We start from the raw sequence: 17,433 nt of genomic DNA, 5'->3' as shown, positions 1-17,433 counted from the left end.
AGAGGGAATTCACTAGCATGGCTAATCTATACGTTTCTGTCTGGCCCCTCTTTGCTTCCCCCATTTTCTCAGCAAAGCACTGATGTTCAGTGGTGACATTTACCCTACAAAATGATGTTCAGCAACATTCCGTCAGAGGCACTCAGGAAAGGGCTAGGAAAACTTGCGAGGCAACCCTTTTTCCAATATTAAATTTATTTCATATATACAAAAATACTTTATTAGGAGTTAACAGGATTTCACAGCTTTGTACATTTCAACAATTATACAGAACAACATATGCCTTTAGCATGAAAACATTGAGGGTTTTTAAAAAAAGTTACTGTAGTTTAGCTGAGTAGCACTTAGCCTTGTTCTATGGAACTACTTTAGCAGTTAATCAATTTCCCCGTGGTCCATCAGAATAATCTAAATTGATCAATGCACCAGACAATATTTTTCTGGGATTAGGCTATCAAGGGACATCTTACAATTCTTATCAACGAAAGTCCTCTTCGGGTGTAACTGCCCAGTGAGGCAACATGAACAGAATAAAGCCGCAAGGCTGTGCACTTAGCTCTGTCTCTCGAGGCCATGCAAATCCTTCCAGCCCTTTGCACAATTGAAATAAACTTCTGCAACGAGGAGCCTTGTTTGTTCCATTGAAGCTCCCCATGATACTGCAAACATTGACTTTCCTGGTTCTCAGTTGTATAGGAAGCCTCCAGGTAGGTTCAAGTCTCCCCACCACAGAAGTTTACTTAAACTACACAGCGCCTTCCTCTACCAATGCTGTCTCTTAGGGCAATAAGGCCTGGAGAGGACTAAAGTCCAAGGTTTAATCAGATTGCACAAATAATACATATCAACTTCAGTGCACATACAGAAACCAAATAATAAGTGATAACAACCTAAAAAGTACCGGCAATCTAAATTATGAATTGTATAACCTTGACATAATTCAAAGTTTTGGAATCTATCCTTATAAAATACAAATAATAATAACAATAATGTACAGTTGTGTAGGACTTGAATATAAAAAATGCATGTTAGTGGCAGCTGATGTACTACGTTAGTTTGAATACTGATGCCTGTACAAAGGTTTGTTTTTCCTGATCAGTGCACTGCCCATTTGATAAAGCTTACCAATTTTCTAGTAGCATGTAAGAATGGCTATTTTAGGACAGCCTCAATGATACATTTCTCCTGTCTTTAAACTGAAAGAAGCAGGTTAAAATTAATTCATGGAAGACTGATCAAAGTTTTCTGCCACAGTGCTGCCAAAACAACAGATCCAACCTATGCCTATTCAGTAGGGAAAATTAAGGGGAGATTACTCTCCTAGCTGCAATAAACTATTTGTTTGTCTACTACAGAAGCTGCACTATAGCATTCTACAGAATAAACCCATAGGAGGCAAAGCCCTTCAATACTTTTTTATAGATCTTTTAAATACAAAAAAGCACTTACCGGTATAACTAGATTGTGGCCAACTGTTTTATCCTCTTCATAGCTGTTGTTTACTTAGTTTTTCTAATGACAAAGTTCCTCTTTAGCAGCTATAGTCATAACACTGAACTGTAATTTAAAATGTAAGCCAAAATAGTTTACAGCCAAGACAAAAACTTCTGATTTAAATTTGGGAAAATATTTAAAATTTGGTTCAGTGATACCAAAACTGTGATTAACTTATCCCAGCTAGACCACACAACTTTCTTACGGCTTATGGGATGCTGTACCTTGCTCCGAGGTTATAAAAAAATACTCAAGATCTCAAATCAGCAAGTTTCATACTATTTCATTACATCAATGAATTTTGCTTACGTCTAGTATCATCATTCCCAGGGTGAAAACCAATATGGACTTCCTAGTTGATACCCAACTCTGTGCACATCTGTGCCATTTGATCATCTTTCTCCCTTGCTCACAAGACTTCACTGGAGTTCTTGAAAGCAGCTGCCACTACCCTCCCAAAGATTCTACAGCCTATATAAAATACAGTACCCAAACCAACATATAGTTTCTTCTGCATCTGTAGACAGTATAAAAACAAAGCACTGAAACCCTGGATATACCACCGCATCTTCCTTTTGAGATTTCTACTCCATACAGTTCACTCAGACTTGATTTTTTTTATTTTATGAAGCCTTAAGTTGCTGGGTTTTCCTTTCTAAAAAAAAAGTTCTCAGGAAAAATTCATGTTTGGAAATCTGTGACCCCTAAAGCAAGATCTAGCAACCTTCCTGTAGTTTTCTCCAAGGTTAAATGGCTTCAGTTTATTCATAGATTTTCTAAAAAGAGAGTTCATTACAACTGTAGCAAAGTTGTTAGCACAAGACAAACAGGGCCTCATACTTAAGCAAAGGGATTTGTGTTTTTGGCATACACATCCAGTAAGTTTCCAGGTTCTGCATTGAAGACAAAGAGATACATGTATCTCCAAGGCATCACTGCATGATGTGAAGCAGAAAGGGAAACACTTGCTCACCAAAAACCCCTAGACTCAATTTCCCATGCCTTCTGCCCTGCCCTGGCTCTACCTCCACCCTTGTAGTTTTACATTGCAGACTTATAGTCTGTCACTAGATACCTTCTACTCCTTATGTTACAGTATAATATGGAAACGGCCCAGGCAATATATTTACAAATTACTTGAGAATATTTTAACACTATAGCAGCTCTGTTGTTCAAAAGATCAAGTAACCGGATACATACAAAAAGCCGTATATAAGCTAAACTTAACTTTGAGTAGATCTGAATCAGCCTCATCCATATTGTCTGCAATCCTCAACATTTTGGTGTGAATTTTTCAAGTGAAAAAACTGCAAGCAGAATTCCAATATTCTCATTCTAAGCTTTTGTACAAGTATTAAACTCTGTATCGCGCAATGAACTGCATAGTACCCAAGGAATTCAAAATAAAACATTTTCTTTAAAAAAAATACAACCATATAACTTGGCTTAAGATCTACAGTTCACTTTTAGAAGATTGCCAGATTTTTATCCCTCAATAAAAAGCTCTCTCAAGAGACACTGAGCACATATTTCTTTGAAGGTGGGTAGTAAAATGACCAATGCACTTTTAAAGGTGTTCCATTTGTTTTCTACCAGACTTAACTACTACTGTAGGACATTTCTACCCAACTTTCTAATTCCTGCTGATCTGTGTGACTTTAGACTATGTCCAATAGAGGCAGTCGGATAAACCAATGTTATTTTTATTGTGGCGCTGTGGGTTAAACCACAGAGCCTAGGGCTTGCCGATCAGAAGGTTGGCGGTTCGAATCCCCACGACGGGGTGAGCTCCCATTGTTTGGTCCCTGCTCCTGCCAACCTAGCAGTTTGAAAGCACATCAAAGTGCAAATAGATAAATAGGTACCGCTCCGGCAGGAAGGTAAACGGCATTTCCGTGTGCTGCTCTGGTTTGCCAGAAGTGGCTTAGTCATGCTGGCCACATGACCTGGAAGCTGTACGCCGGCTTCCTCGGCCAATAAAGCGGGATGAGCACCACAACCCCAGAGTCGGCCACAACTGGACCTAATGGTCAGGGGTCCCTTTACCTATAGGTGGCACACAGCTGATCATGTGCAGTTCAGTACATGAAACAAAAAGCGGCAAGCAATTGTGTTTTGGCAGAAGTGACAAGTGGCTTCATTGGGTAATTAGAATGTAGAGCACAACCATGTATGTATGTATGTATGTATGCATGCATGTATGTATTTGAGTTCACTGGTGCTTACTCTCAGGTAATGGAAAATACATGTGAAGTTGCCCACATTCTTCTCACTTTAGGAGGGAGGGAAGCAATTTTTAAAAAACCCAGCTTGAGCCCCTAAAAGCACATAATGTAGCAAGTGCTCTTTCCAGTATCGTTTGGGATCATTATGCACTGGAAACTGCAGAGGCAAATGGTCATCTGCCTCGGACTGTAGCTACACTGGCAACAGTTCTCTGAGAGTTCAGACAAAAGTCTTTCCAGGACTAACTGGAGGTGCCAGGGACTGAACCTGGTACATTTGCATGCAAAGCAGATTCTCAGCCAATGAGCTGTGGCCCCTCTCTTTAAAAAGTCTTGATACAACAACAGTACAATACTGAGCACATCGCCATGGCACTGTCCTCAGCAGAAGGACCGGGATTTTGGCTGCTATTATCTGCCTCTCCCCTCCAAACGTATGATAGCAATACACGGGCTCAACATTTGAAAATGCTGCAAGCTCAGCATTTTAAAGTACAAGTACAGCAAAAGTTGATTTAGTGGCACTGTGGTGTGGAAAGTAAAATCACTTTTTGAATATTAATTAGGGAGGAGCTAGCTCAACCCTCCTTTGGCATCACAGTTCAAAAAGTCAGTTTATTCTGCCATCGTGTGAAAAGGCATGATTTCATGTTAAACACAGTTGTTCCTAGATCTGTTTCCTGCTGGAGAATGGCAATGACACATGTTGTTTCAAACACACACCAGACCATGGTTGGACTCAAAAGGATCAACCCATGGCTTGGCTATTGCTGCTCCTAATGACACAGTTTAACCAGTTCTTCCAAAATCTCCACAGTAGCAGTATAAAAACTGCATGTCCAGAGAGCTCGCTAGCTCTCTCTCAATGTGCCTGACTTTAGGGGCAGCAGTTAAGACAAACATTAGTGTTTCCTATCACTTTTCTTTTCGTCTACTGCCCCTGGGCAGCACTATCCATTTTCAGAGCTTGTGGGACTTATAACCAACATCTAATTCCTGTTAATTTTTCATGAAACTCTGACCTATTTGCTAGTAGCTCTTCCTGCTTTCCAACCCAAGTGAGCCATACCCACCCATTGTGCTAAAAGCAGAACAGAACGCTAAGAGGACAGGGAGCAGATTATGTGGCTATTTAGTCTTAGGATTCTCTCTCTCAAAAATAGTTCATGTTTGGAATCTGAGCAAGAAGCCCCAAAGCCCGGGCTTCCTTTGCTCAAGCTGGGCCAAAAATGATGCACCAAACCCACTGAAGCACTGGAAAACAAAGGAGCAGGAGTTAACATCTGAGGTTAGGATTCACTGACCTCTTGCAAGGTGCCATTTAAACACAGCTTTGTCCACCAAAAGTAATCATCACATTGTGCCTCATCCTTTAATCCTACAACAGCATCAAAACTGCAGACATACTCTTTTAAAGTGTCATTCTGGGTACCACACAGGAATATCATCTTTCCACAGTCTCAGCTGAATACATTTTTCAAATACGTAGCCTAGAGATTTAACATAATAGAAGTTCTTAAAAAATATGTTATATTGTTAAAAGCTAAAATCTTAAGTAGCAACAGCAATTAAGACAAAGGTATGCAATAATCTGCATAACATTTACAAAATATACTGAAGTATTTAAAAAAATACCTTAAAGGTTTTAAATATAGAATACCTTTTTGGTGTCTCGTCGTGTCTCTGTATAAGGTAAAAACTATCCAAACCCTGTTTTCTTGTGCACAATCAAAAAAAATTATAAAACATTTTAAGAACTTGTTTGCACTGTCTCAGCCTTTTCCAAGCTTCTCCTTTGTTGGCATCCTATGTATGGAACTTTGGTGTTGAAAATAAAATCTGAAGCCAAGTGCCTGCCTTCACATGGAAAAAATAAATGAAATGGCAGATGACAACCAATTCAGGCACCTAGCATGTTAGTGATGAATGGGCGTATTTACAACAGCAAGCATAATATAAACTATGGTCACCAGACTAGTCTGTCCAAGTGACAATCTGCATTTATATTCATTAAACAGAATATACATCAGCAAAAGTATTTAAGTGAATATGAACCTAAGTTAGTAGATGAATTAATTTTGCCGAAAGAGAAGAGTTACTATGAACACTGGAAGAAAAAGAAACATGATTGTAAAACATAAATAAACCCACTTATAAATAACATTGATTTTTAGGAACTGACAATAATTTTAGGTTCACAAGCTATTTGGTGAATAACACAAGGTAACATGTAGCTCAGAAGTCCCATCACGTCATATTTCATAACACACATAATCACTCATAATATTCTGGCATAAAATAAAAGCGCGTCACAGAACAATATAGAAATACAGAGCAAAGTCATTGTAAAGGAGCAGGTTCTGTTATTTTAAAGCAATGGTTTTTCACAAGTGAGAACAAACATCCTACATGCTGAGCCTCACTGCAAGGTTCTGTGTTGTAAGGCTCTCTTAGGCTATTTCACCATGATCCCAAACACAATGAATCACATTACATAACTCAGACAGTAATACTTGTTTCTAATGGGTAGAAATGTTGGCTCACCAGAGCAGCCTCCTAGGGAAAGTTCAAGGTATTGCTTTTACTTTCAGTAAAAAGATATACAGGGAAGTCTACAGTACATCTGCCTAAGACAAGACAACTGCAAAACATGTCTATAAACATTAAGCAAAAAGGTGTCAGTAACATGGCTCAGTGCTGGTTGCTTAAGTATTGAAAATTCTGATCACGTCAAGGAGAGATACATGTTTATTAGGATAAGGATTAGTGCCTTCTTCTAAATAAGAAAAAACCAGCCAGATAAAACACTTGATTTAAACAGAGTTTTACAAAAAACAACAACATTTTTTCAAGTATTTTTCTCCTTATCACAGTGAAAATGTAAGACCAGATGTAGAAGTGAATGTTCCTTAGATGAGTAAAAGGCAAAGTAGTAAATCAAAACATTTATAAAAATGCTTCAACGCATTTCCTTCATGTGGTATGAATAGAAAGATTTGTAAAAAGTTAGAAAAATTAAAATAAATTACTTATTAAGTACACTTTCCCTTCAATATATTGTATAAAAACTTGGAATAGCATACCATTATCTAAATATACACAGAATACAAATGCATCAGGTGCTGTTAGTGACTGGCACCTCTGTACAATGTGTTATCGGTATAATGTTTATGATGTGCAGAAAGCCTAGTTTGGTGCTTACACCAGTCTTCAAAAAGAACTGTCAGTATACCCAGCTAATTGGAACCCACTGTGGTTCCGTCCTCAGCTTCTCTGTGGCGGTTTGCAACTTTTCAAAGGCTTTGTCTAGATTGTCATTCACAATGATCAGATCAAAATAGTGGCTGTAAGCTCTCTGAATCCGTGCACTCTCATCAACTGTTTTCTTCAAATCAGTGTCCTGTTTGAAGATTGAAACAAATAAAAACATGATCTGAAAAGCAAAGGAAACTATAAATTCTGCTTTTGTTTTACTTCGGTTAAGGTTTTAAAACTGGCAGCCAGATTTTAAACATAATTTATTCAGAAGACATTCTTGAGGATCTCAGTGGGAACTGCTTCCTAGCAAAATGTGGTAGAGACAGGCTTAGAAATGCAATGATATCCTAAAGAGTACAAGTTTTATTCAATGCATGAAAATACTATATTTATTATATGAAGGTCTAAAATCCTCGATGCCCATAATTACATATAAACACTCTAGAATAATATTTGCATGTTAGTAAGTTGACTATAGCTCTGAATCAGCCAACTCTGAAAATATTTTTTTTCAAGTAGCACTATTGCCTCCAGCTCAGATTACAGCAATACAATGTACATGCATTTGAAAAAGCCCTAGAAAACTTTAGTTAGCAATACAGTGAAGCAGCTGCATCCGTACCAACATATCTCACCACTAACCCTACAAATGATGCCAGTTTGTTGCCAAAGACATTTCAAAGAGCTAGTGATTATATATAAAGCTCTAAAAAGCCTGGGACCCAAGTACCTGAAGGACAGCATTCTACCACACAAATCTGCTCAAAGTCTGGGATCATAATCTAAGGCCCTCCTCTATCTGAAGTTTTATATGAGTGGTGACTTGGGAGATGCCTCACCTGAGAAATATGCTTCCCAGGGAGCCTTTACTCTTTAAGTTCTTTTTATGTAATTTTAGCACCAGGGAAATGCCTTTTAATTTGCCTAGCTGTTTTTAACATGTAAAGCAAGTCATCACTCATACTGGTGAATTTATGGGTTGCCTTCATTGTTCCTCCTGTTTCATTATGCAGCTTCTATATACTTTCTGTTTTCATTGTTTTAATGCATTCTACCCCAAGTGATTTTACTGAGGGATGGCAGGAAAAAAACCAGGTGCCATGCTATGATAAGTAGATAACATAATGCATCTTTAAGATCACATCCTTTCACAGAAACAAGGCGTATGGCCATCTTTCAATTAAACAGCCACATTTCTTGGAAAAGCCGCATTAACTTTATTTCCTGCATTAATCATATCCACACACCCCAATCCTCGTGTATTGGGAGGTTAAAAAAAACAAACCCCATTATGAACATCACTTAGGAAAGCCATCTGCCTACCTAGACCTTGTGTAAGGCAGCAGTTATCAAGGGGAAGGAAAAGTACCACCTGCAGCAATGTATGGAAGCGTTCATGGTGTAAAAACCCAGGAAAGGTATGAAACTTAGGGATTGAAGGTGTCCACCAAGTACACAAGGCATAGAAATGTTAGTGTTGATGCAATGGGCCAGGTTTGTTCATATATACATTTTTAAAAGTTAGATTTGCCTTACTGTAAGAAGTTTGGTTGTAATCCCCGCATCTACCACGGCTTTGTGCATGGCACGCAATGTCTCAAGTTCTGGAGCAGCAATGAACACTACGTAGGGCATAAACTCTGAAGTCCGCAATATTTTAAGTGCCTAGAGAAAGAGAGCATCAGCTAGATTACACAACATTCTGAGATAGAAAGGAGCATTATTGAAAACAACTTCATACACTAAAAGCAGGAAACTTCAAGAGGATGGAAAGTGTGCAAAATATATATCCCCCATTTAAAATATTAAAATTCAGCCTTGCACGATTCAAAGAAATTAGCAAATAGTGAGAATAAATTATGTAACGTCGTAACTGAGTGTTACTTGCTTCTCTAATGATGACCAAAGGCTGCCACCCTGGAGTAAAGTATCTTTAGCTGCACTTTTAATGAGAAGGGTTCTGCTATGCTTTGTCACCTGCAAATCAAATGTTCTCTTCACTGATTAGTTAATGGGATTATAGTCACTATCTGTAATGCAGAGGCTCTCTTAAGGTTAAAATTGCCTTCATATGGTCAGCTATACAATCTTTCCTTTCGATGCCTCTTTTTGAATATAGTATTACTCCAGCATACCTGTGGATTTACATCCAAGATGCACGTCCTTCCAGTCTGAACCACTTCAAGGATAGAATCTATTTTGGTGCCATAAAGGTTTCCTTCATATTCTCCATGTTCCAAGTATCTTCCAGCTTTAACATCTGCCTCCATTTCAACTCGGGACACAAACCTGTAGGCTTGACCATCTTTTTCATCATCCCTTGGCTTTCGTGATGTAACTAGATAAGTTTGACAAATGCACAACACATCAAAAGTTAGACTGACATCGCCACTTGTGTATTCATGCAATTAGATCTTACAGGGCTCAGATCCAAAACGTGTCCTACATGAGCGGAATGGCATTTCATCCAAGGGTGGGGTCCCAATTTTTACCAATTTGTATTCTCAAATGTTGGCACCAAAAACCTGAGAAGTTCCTGAACAGGAACATCAAATGTCACTCTTAAAATTATAAACAAAATTGTCAAGGTATTTTTAAACTGGAACTGCAGACATTCTTACATAACATACAGCCCAATGTTGAATCAGAAATAAATCCAAGCTCCATGCAGCTTATTCTCCCCAAGCGAGTGTGTTTTGGTATGCAGTTTGCTGGCACTCAATTACTGCTTGTCAGACAAAGCTACACCACCACCCCAAAAGTACTGTAAAAATGTTTACTTACAAAATATGAGCCAAGTTTATTTCTAGTGTTTTAATCTGCAGTTACTCTAGCTTTCTTCTTGCATCACAATATATAATACCAGCCTGAATCTAACATCATCAGAGAGAAAGAAGGGAAAGATCAGAATCAAGGGTGACAGTATAACTTACATGGCACTGTGGTTCCAAACTTTGTGGGATTTAGTACAATAAACCTGTTTTTCAAACTTCTTCGGCCCACTCCCTGGGCTCCTATTAACACCAATGTCTTTCTTTGAAACGGAGGCATTTTGGCTACTTCCTCATATATCTGAATTTCATGGCGGTCAAATTCTGGACACATTTAACATAATAAAAACAAGACAGTGGAGCATTATACAGTTTCAACACTGTTCAGTGCTCTTTCTATACCTTAGGATACAGACAATTTCCTCCAGAACTTTCGCAAGGATGCTAACATCCTTGCTGGGCTTTTGGCGGTATACGGATGTTCTCTACATACTCATACTGAATCATAACATCCAGGCATTGTGAAAGGGGTTCACTCCTTCACACAAATTAGGAATAATAATGACCCCATGGTTCCCAATAGAATGGAGGAACCTATGCACATGGGACTCCTTGCTCACTAGTGCTGAATACAGACACAGAGCAGAGCCAGTGGATATACTCCCACTCTCTACATTTATTGCATATGCATGGAGCTGCTTGCACACCACAACACTAAACAATATGGGGAAAACACTTTGCAGTTTATTATTTTTACTATGGGTTCTGCATTTACTTTGTTATGTCCTGTATTTTAATACTACATAGAAGCCATTGGGAAGACAGCTATCATAAAAAGCAGCATATAAATATTGTAAATTTCAAGAATAATATAAAATATTCCAAATATGATTTGGAAAACATTATGTTAGATTGCAAGAATATACAAATGGAAATAGAGAAAAGCTAAATTTCCCCAGGAGCCATTTTCTGGACTGGTATGGCTAAGAACAGGTGGTCAATATAGAAGTATCATAACAGGAGGAAATGAAGATAAAAGCGCTTTTTCAAATTAATATTCTCCTTGTGTTGAAAATTATAAATTAAGAAACAAAATACAAATCAAGCACAATTCAAAATGTTCATGCTGGGTTTGTTCTGTTGTGATGCAGTATTTAATGCTAAAAGCTCATATACCTGCATTTCTAGTTGTGAGATACATCATCTTTTTCTTCTTTTTACTACTTATTGTTCCACAAAAAGGACCTGAAAATATATGTGGAAAAGTAAAAACAGAAAACTGAAAGTTTTAAATACTCCATGGCAACTTAGAATAAACTTTCATCAATGCTAGGAAAGATTGGAATTATCTTTTACAAGCAAAAGCTATGTGTGATGGGATGATGAGCTGCTTGTGCGTAAAAGCTTAGTCCCTCAGGGTTTGCTCAGCTTAGCAAAACTCTGTCTTTAGCGGAGCCCTTAAGCATGGCTCCCTCAGTCGCTGGCAGAATCCGACAGTGGGCGTTTGCGGAATCTCTTCCAACATAAAAGCTCCTTAACGGAAACGCGTCTTCTGGACTCTCGGCGTGACAGTTTCCGGCGAGGTGTGGGTGTCCCTATAGGAGGTCCTGAAACCTCCTCACTGTTTTCGCTGGAAGTGTCCCAGAGCCCTTTTTCCGACTCCCTTTCCCTCGGAGCTCCTTCTCTCCCCCTGCTGGTTCCTTCCTCTGCTGTTAAGTCTCTCCTAACCTCCTTGAGCCCTTCCACCACCTGCTCTGATGGCAGTTCCCTGACACTATGCTACCCTTGAGTAAATTGGGTTTATGAAGCTGTAAGCAGACAAATACTTGTGTTTATAAAGTCAGTTTGCTTTCTACTTAATATTGCCTGTGTACCAGCAGGTGGCAGAAAGGCCTCAAATTTGCAAGGGAGTGAATATTTTAATTGTTGCTTTTTGTTTTATCTCAGGTCAAATAATTTGTAATTGCCAAAACCACTGATGCACTTCCATTATTCATACCTTCTTGAACTTGCAGATTCAGAAGTGATGCAAAGTACTACACTGCTGTGCTCCTTACCTGAATTGTCCCAATCCCGTCGAACAAATGCTTTCCTCTTTTCTTCCAAGAACTGGCTAGGGATTAGGCCTGCACTTCCTCCTTCTTTGACATGGCTAGCCTGGAATCAAATTAAACATGTTTTGGCACCAACCCATAGTAAAACAACAACTACTACTACTAATGTAACAAAGATCTTATTTAATATGCCTCAGTTTAGCTACATCAACATGTTTGGATTTAAAGCAATACCACATACTGCTACTAGGTAATAACTGGAACATTTAGTTCAATGTGGGTGTCAGAATAGATGGGTCTTCTGAAACAGTGATTTGAATTTTCTCCCCTGTACTCCACCCAAAAAACCCAACTACAACTCACTCTTCATTGAACATTCCCAGAGTGTAGTTTTGCTAGTTTATTACCAATTAACTATTTAAGCATTCATTTCATAGTCTTATTTCTAGTATGAAATGTTGACTCAAGTGGTTCATAAACAATTTCAAACATTTTATAGCCAGATTTAGACTGAGGTCTACATGAATCTTCCAATTTCTTCAGAAATCTCCCAAGAGCTTCATTTGTTGTTATTTTGCAAACTAAAATGTCATCCCAACACAAGGAAGAGCTTTGCAGAATCAAATCAAAGATCCCTCTATTACAGCATCCTGCTTTTTGCTGTGACCCAGGAGATGCATTTGAAAGCCCACAAGCAAGAAATGAAAGCCATAGCCTTCTTCTGCTGTCCAAATCAGCTGCTGTGGCATATTGTCTCTGATCCTGTAAATTGCATCATGACTAGTACTCCATAATATACTTATCCTCCATGAATTTGTCTATTCTCTAAGAAGCTAGAGGCCATCTATCTAGAGGTCACCTCCAGAACTTGTGGCAGCAAATTTCACAATTTAACTGAGCACTGTATGGAGTCCTTCCTTTTTTCTTTCTTCCTTTTTTGTCTCTCCTTTATCTCTTTTCAATCAGCTTCATTAAATTACTTCAGAGTACAAGTATTACGAGAGAAAGAGAAACCTTTGACCATTTCCCCCCCTTAGACATAATGTTCCTTTGTTCATCTCCCCCCTCCCCTTACTCACCCCTTTTCTAAACTAAAAAGCCCCAGATGTTGTAGCCTTTTCTTGCAAGTTACATCCAATCCCTGTTCATTTTGACTGCCTTTTTCTACACCTTTTCCAGCTGTGGGGTATCATTTTCTGAGATGCAGCATCCAGAACTGCACAAAATATTCCAAGTACAGATGGACCAACAGAGCACATCAGAGATTTGTATAAAGGCACTACAATGCTGGAGGTTTTATTTTGGACCTCTTTCCTAATCATTTGTAGCATGGAATTCACTTTTTTCACAGCTGCTGCACATCACAGCATCTTTAGGAGCTATCCACCATAACAAAAATGTCTTTCCCGATTAGCCACCACTAGTTCAGACCCCAATGTGAAGGTATGATTTTCTGCCTCATGTGCATCGCAGGACAGCACAGAAGCCTGCAGGATCTGATAGCATTAGCAACAAGGAGTCAGACAGTAACTGCCAGAGCCCCTTCTAGAGCCCCTTCGCAAAACCCTCTTAATGCCTACATCATAAAGCCTATACAGAAAGAAACCATGGTCAACAGTTATCAAAAGCCACTGAGAGGTCTAGAATGGTATGCTCTCCTTCTGTTTTTCTCCCAGCCTAGGAAGGATAAAGCAGTCTCAATAGCCTGCCCATGCTTCAAAAGCCAGACCTGAACCCTGACTGAAGAAGATCTAGAAACTGTGCCTGATCCATGTGCCTGGAGTTCTATTGCAACTTTGTGCTTGAATATTCAGCCCGGAACAGGAATATCAGCAAGAAAGCAATAATTAAGAACTTCTGGGCCCAGAGTAGGCTTATTCAGAAGTAGTCGTGCCACTGTTGCTTTTAAAAGTAGGCCACTTTGACTATCAAGCAGATGTTTAACACCTTCCTGGACACAGCTGATGAATCCCTTGCTATTTGTAATGAATCAAGATGGGCGAGGGTTGAAAAGACACAAAGTGGGCTGTACTTGTCCAAGCAGCTAGTCCACATTCCTCAACCTCAAAAACTGAATCCAACTGAATCAAGACCACAGGACCAAGTAATGTTCTAATCACTTTATAGACAGACATGATTAAAATCGTTGCATCTGATAGACAGCAGACACGAGTGCCTTTATCCTTGGAGTGTTTTGCATACAAGTCCCACTGGATTCCTTATCATCACCATATGGGCCAAATTGCAGACCTTGAACCACACAGAAAAGTTCCATTGGAAAGCACCCTGAAGATAAAACATTGTTGAAAAAGAACTGCTTCTTTACTGACATTCCAGCCATGGGGTATACTCTATAATGAGCTCCAACCAGTGATCAGATTCATTGGAAGTCTTCCACCCCCTCCACAAGTCTTCATAATTGCTTCACTGTCATCAGCTCCCCCGAATACTAAGGAACTGAAGTAATTCTCAGTAGAAAAATGGTGCTTAGGAACAATTGTGCCAACTGCCTAATAACTCCACAGAGTGACCAAGGTATTGACAGAAGCACTAAACATGCCAACCAGAAAATCCCAATGTTCTTTGGAATGCTGTAACTGCCAATGACATGTGTTTCCCATTCATCTAGTGTGAAGAGTTCCATTTAAAGCTCTTCATTCTGCTTTTTTTAAATATAATGCTAAGTAATTTTGTGTCATTTCTCACTTCACTGCCCACCCCTAACTTGAGATCACTTACCAGCAACTTAAGAAGCATCAGTTCCAACAATAATCCCTGGAGAATCCTTATTATCTCTTTATGGTAAACATTCAATTTATTTTTACTCTTCGCTTTCTGTGTTTAACCAGTTATGAATCTCTTATTCCAAAGTTTACTCAGGAGATACTGATGAAGACTAAATCAAAGGCCTTTTGGAAATCCATGTACAGCACTGTCCACGTGATCACCCCTATTCACATGCTTGACACTAAGAACTATAAAAGTTTAGTGGATGACTCCCTTTGCAGAACCCATGCTGATTCTTCTTCTGAAATATTAGTTCTTCTATATGCTTGACAAAATCATATTTAATAAAGCTTTCTACCAATTTATTTGGAACAGAAAGCAACACAAACCACAACTATTTCCTCTAATTTCAGTAGCCTTAGAAAGTAACCCAACCATAAGTGTTGAAGATAGCAGGTGTCGTTCTTTCTCCTTATACTTATTCCTAATACTGGTGTATAAACTTTTTTTTTTTTAAATAATATTTATTAAAGATTTTCAAATATAACAGAAAAAGAAAAACATCCAAATTTAAAACCTAATTTTCATTGGCATCCTTCCAGGACTTCCCCTCCCCTCCCCCTCTTGTATTCCAATTCTTTCAAATAGATTCAACAAATTCTTACTCCAAATTTTAAAATTATTTATCATTGACCCAATTTAAAAAATATTTTCCCATCCCCTAAAATCGACCTGTTCCCTTCCACGAGTTCCCCTCTTTAATATGCAATACAGATTAAAATAAACAGAAAAATAGAAAAAAGAATAAAATGTAATTTAACACCCTTTGGATTCCAAATTTCCCTCCCCCCTTTCCCGGTTGCGTTCTCAATGTCCGTCAATATCTACTGTCATCCTGAAGCTCCCACATCTAAACCACAGTCCTTCACCAGTCCGCTTTGCCGTCTTTTTATTAGTCTTTGCCGTCTTTTGGTCATCTTTGATTTCACATGTCGAATCTTGGAAGGAGTCTATCTTCCAACTTTGTCCAGTTCTTGTTGTTCTTGTTGTTCTCTCTCCTCTTTTTTTTTTTTTCCCTGCTCTCCTGCACAAATGTTCTAATTCCAAAAAGCTTCTAATTCCTCTGCAGAGGCTTTGTTATTCAGGAACAAAACATTAGGTCAAGTCCCTTCCATTCTTCAATAGATAAATCTATTGTCTCCTTTAGTGTGTAGACCTCTGTAGACAAAATAGTGTTCCATTTCTGCAGTTTCCCAGGAGATAAAAAGTCCTATTCAAATTCGATGCCAACAATACTTGTAGTGTCCCACAGCTCCTCTAGAGGGATTATAGTAACTCAGTTTCCTTCCCGATCACACCCAACAGTCAAAGTAACTTATTATTCCTTGTTTTAAACAATTTATATCCAATTTGTAACAAATGTGACCAGCAAAGTCCTCGTAACAAAGTTCTTTTTTTGTTCATCCGCTTTGACAGCTCCTTTGACAGCTGTCAAAACCTCTATTTCTCCTCTCCCGGCGCTCTTACGGATCGCTCCCGGGGTTTCCGGGGGGGGGTTGCCTTTTAATTCACATTCCACTTTTCTCCTCCAGCCCAGTCTTATAATTTTCCATCGCGAAGTTAATAATTTTATCAAAAAAAGGTTGCACTCGATCTTAGTTGTCAAATCCTTTGCTTTAGCTCCTCTACAACAGGGGGGAGGCTGACTTCCTTTTTGCACCTCCCCTGCTCGCTCCGAATTTAAAAAGAATTTTTCCCCTTTTTTAATCCAAGTTCCAATTACTCACGGGTTATTCTTTTAAAGTCCAAATTTTCAATGGAAGAAGTCAGCGCTCTCTGTCGAATGGCATGCGGCTTCGCTCGGCAGGGGAAGCGGAGGACTCACAGCACCACCACCCCGTCACCCGCTCCGCAGCCTTTAAAAAGGCTCCTTCGCGGGTCAGGGGGGACGCAAACGGTGCCCGCCGAGTCACCATGCCCATGGGTTTCAGCGCCCATGGTTTTTGAGGGTCTCCGCGTTGCCGGCGCGGTAGAACCCAGCCCCTGCCGAGCAGGCTCCCTCCGAAGCTCGGAGGGAGTCCGCCATTCGGCGATGGCGCCAACCCGGAAGTCTAAACTTAAATCCAGTTCAAATTCAAAAACTTGCATATGTTGCCAACAGCCCATAAATAATGTAAGAAAATGCAAATCAATCTAATCCAATCAACTTGAATAAAATCACAATATTCACATGAAATTCAGGGGTGGGAGAGTGAGGGGAAATGGAGCAAAAACAGAGCAAAGCTGCTTATAGTACTAAGCTATATGGAAATAAGGCAAATAATTCCATAGGAAATGTTTCTTCCATCTCCATTTCTCTTGAAATATCTGGGCTGATCTCCACTTACACAGCAGGATCCCCAGTCACGCTCTGGAAAGAAAGCTAGAAAAAAACTAGAATGCAGTGGGCAGAATGCTAGGATAAACCACAGCTGCTAGAGCAGTGAGCCTAGTGAAATGAGATGCTTTGAATCACAGAGCCAAGGTAATATCAAAGTTCGATCACATCCTTTTTTGCTCAATAAATACACAAAATCTGCCAACCTCGCTAGCCTAAAGTTATATAAGAAACCTACCACCTCATACATTGTTCCTCACTAGGTTTTCTATAAAACATTCATGCTATATTCCGATTGAATAAAGCAGCCTCAGGTAACCTGGCTCCCTAGTAATCAGCAGTGGACCAATTTAAAACATTCCTGTCTCTCTCATTCCATTATTTTTCTTGATATAAAAATTCATTGCAACCATTTGGAATGAACTAATTCTGACCACGAGGGGATGTACATTAAAAATAGCTGTCTACAATTGAAGTTTGAAAGCAATCCCTTATGACACTGAATCATAGGCAGATCAGTCTTTAAA

General features: G+C 39.1%; 1 protein-coding gene across 10 annotated transcripts in view; it reads right to left on the bottom strand.

The window, feature by feature from the left end:
• Positions 1-177: 177 nt before the first annotated feature.
• The window catches only part of PALS2 (protein associated with LIN7 2, MAGUK p55 family member), a 40,602-nt gene continuing 23,346 nt past the window's right edge, over positions 178-17,433 (bottom strand). For all 10 annotated transcript variants that reach the window (XM_079948017.1, XM_079948026.1, XM_079948020.1 and 7 more), the window contains 6 exons: positions 11,806-11,905; positions 10,925-10,993; positions 9,911-10,072; positions 9,113-9,315; positions 8,514-8,642; positions 178-7,119 (listed from right to left, as the gene is read on the bottom strand). In XM_079948017.1, the coding sequence (XP_079804143.1) occupies positions 6,943-7,119; positions 8,514-8,642; positions 9,113-9,315; positions 9,911-10,072; positions 10,925-10,993; positions 11,806-11,905 (840 nt within the window). In that variant the 3' untranslated portion in view covers positions 178-6,942. The remainder of the gene's footprint in view (positions 7,120-8,513; positions 8,643-9,112; positions 9,316-9,910; positions 10,073-10,924; positions 10,994-11,805; positions 11,906-17,433) is intronic.

Source organism: Podarcis cretensis, assembly GCF_951804945.1.
Source record: "Podarcis cretensis genome assembly, chromosome: 12".
Classification (NCBI taxonomy): domain Eukaryota; kingdom Metazoa; phylum Chordata; class Lepidosauria; order Squamata; family Lacertidae; genus Podarcis; species Podarcis cretensis.
Note: the sequence above shows the minus strand (reverse complement) of the source record. Positions and strands in the feature narration are given on the sequence as shown.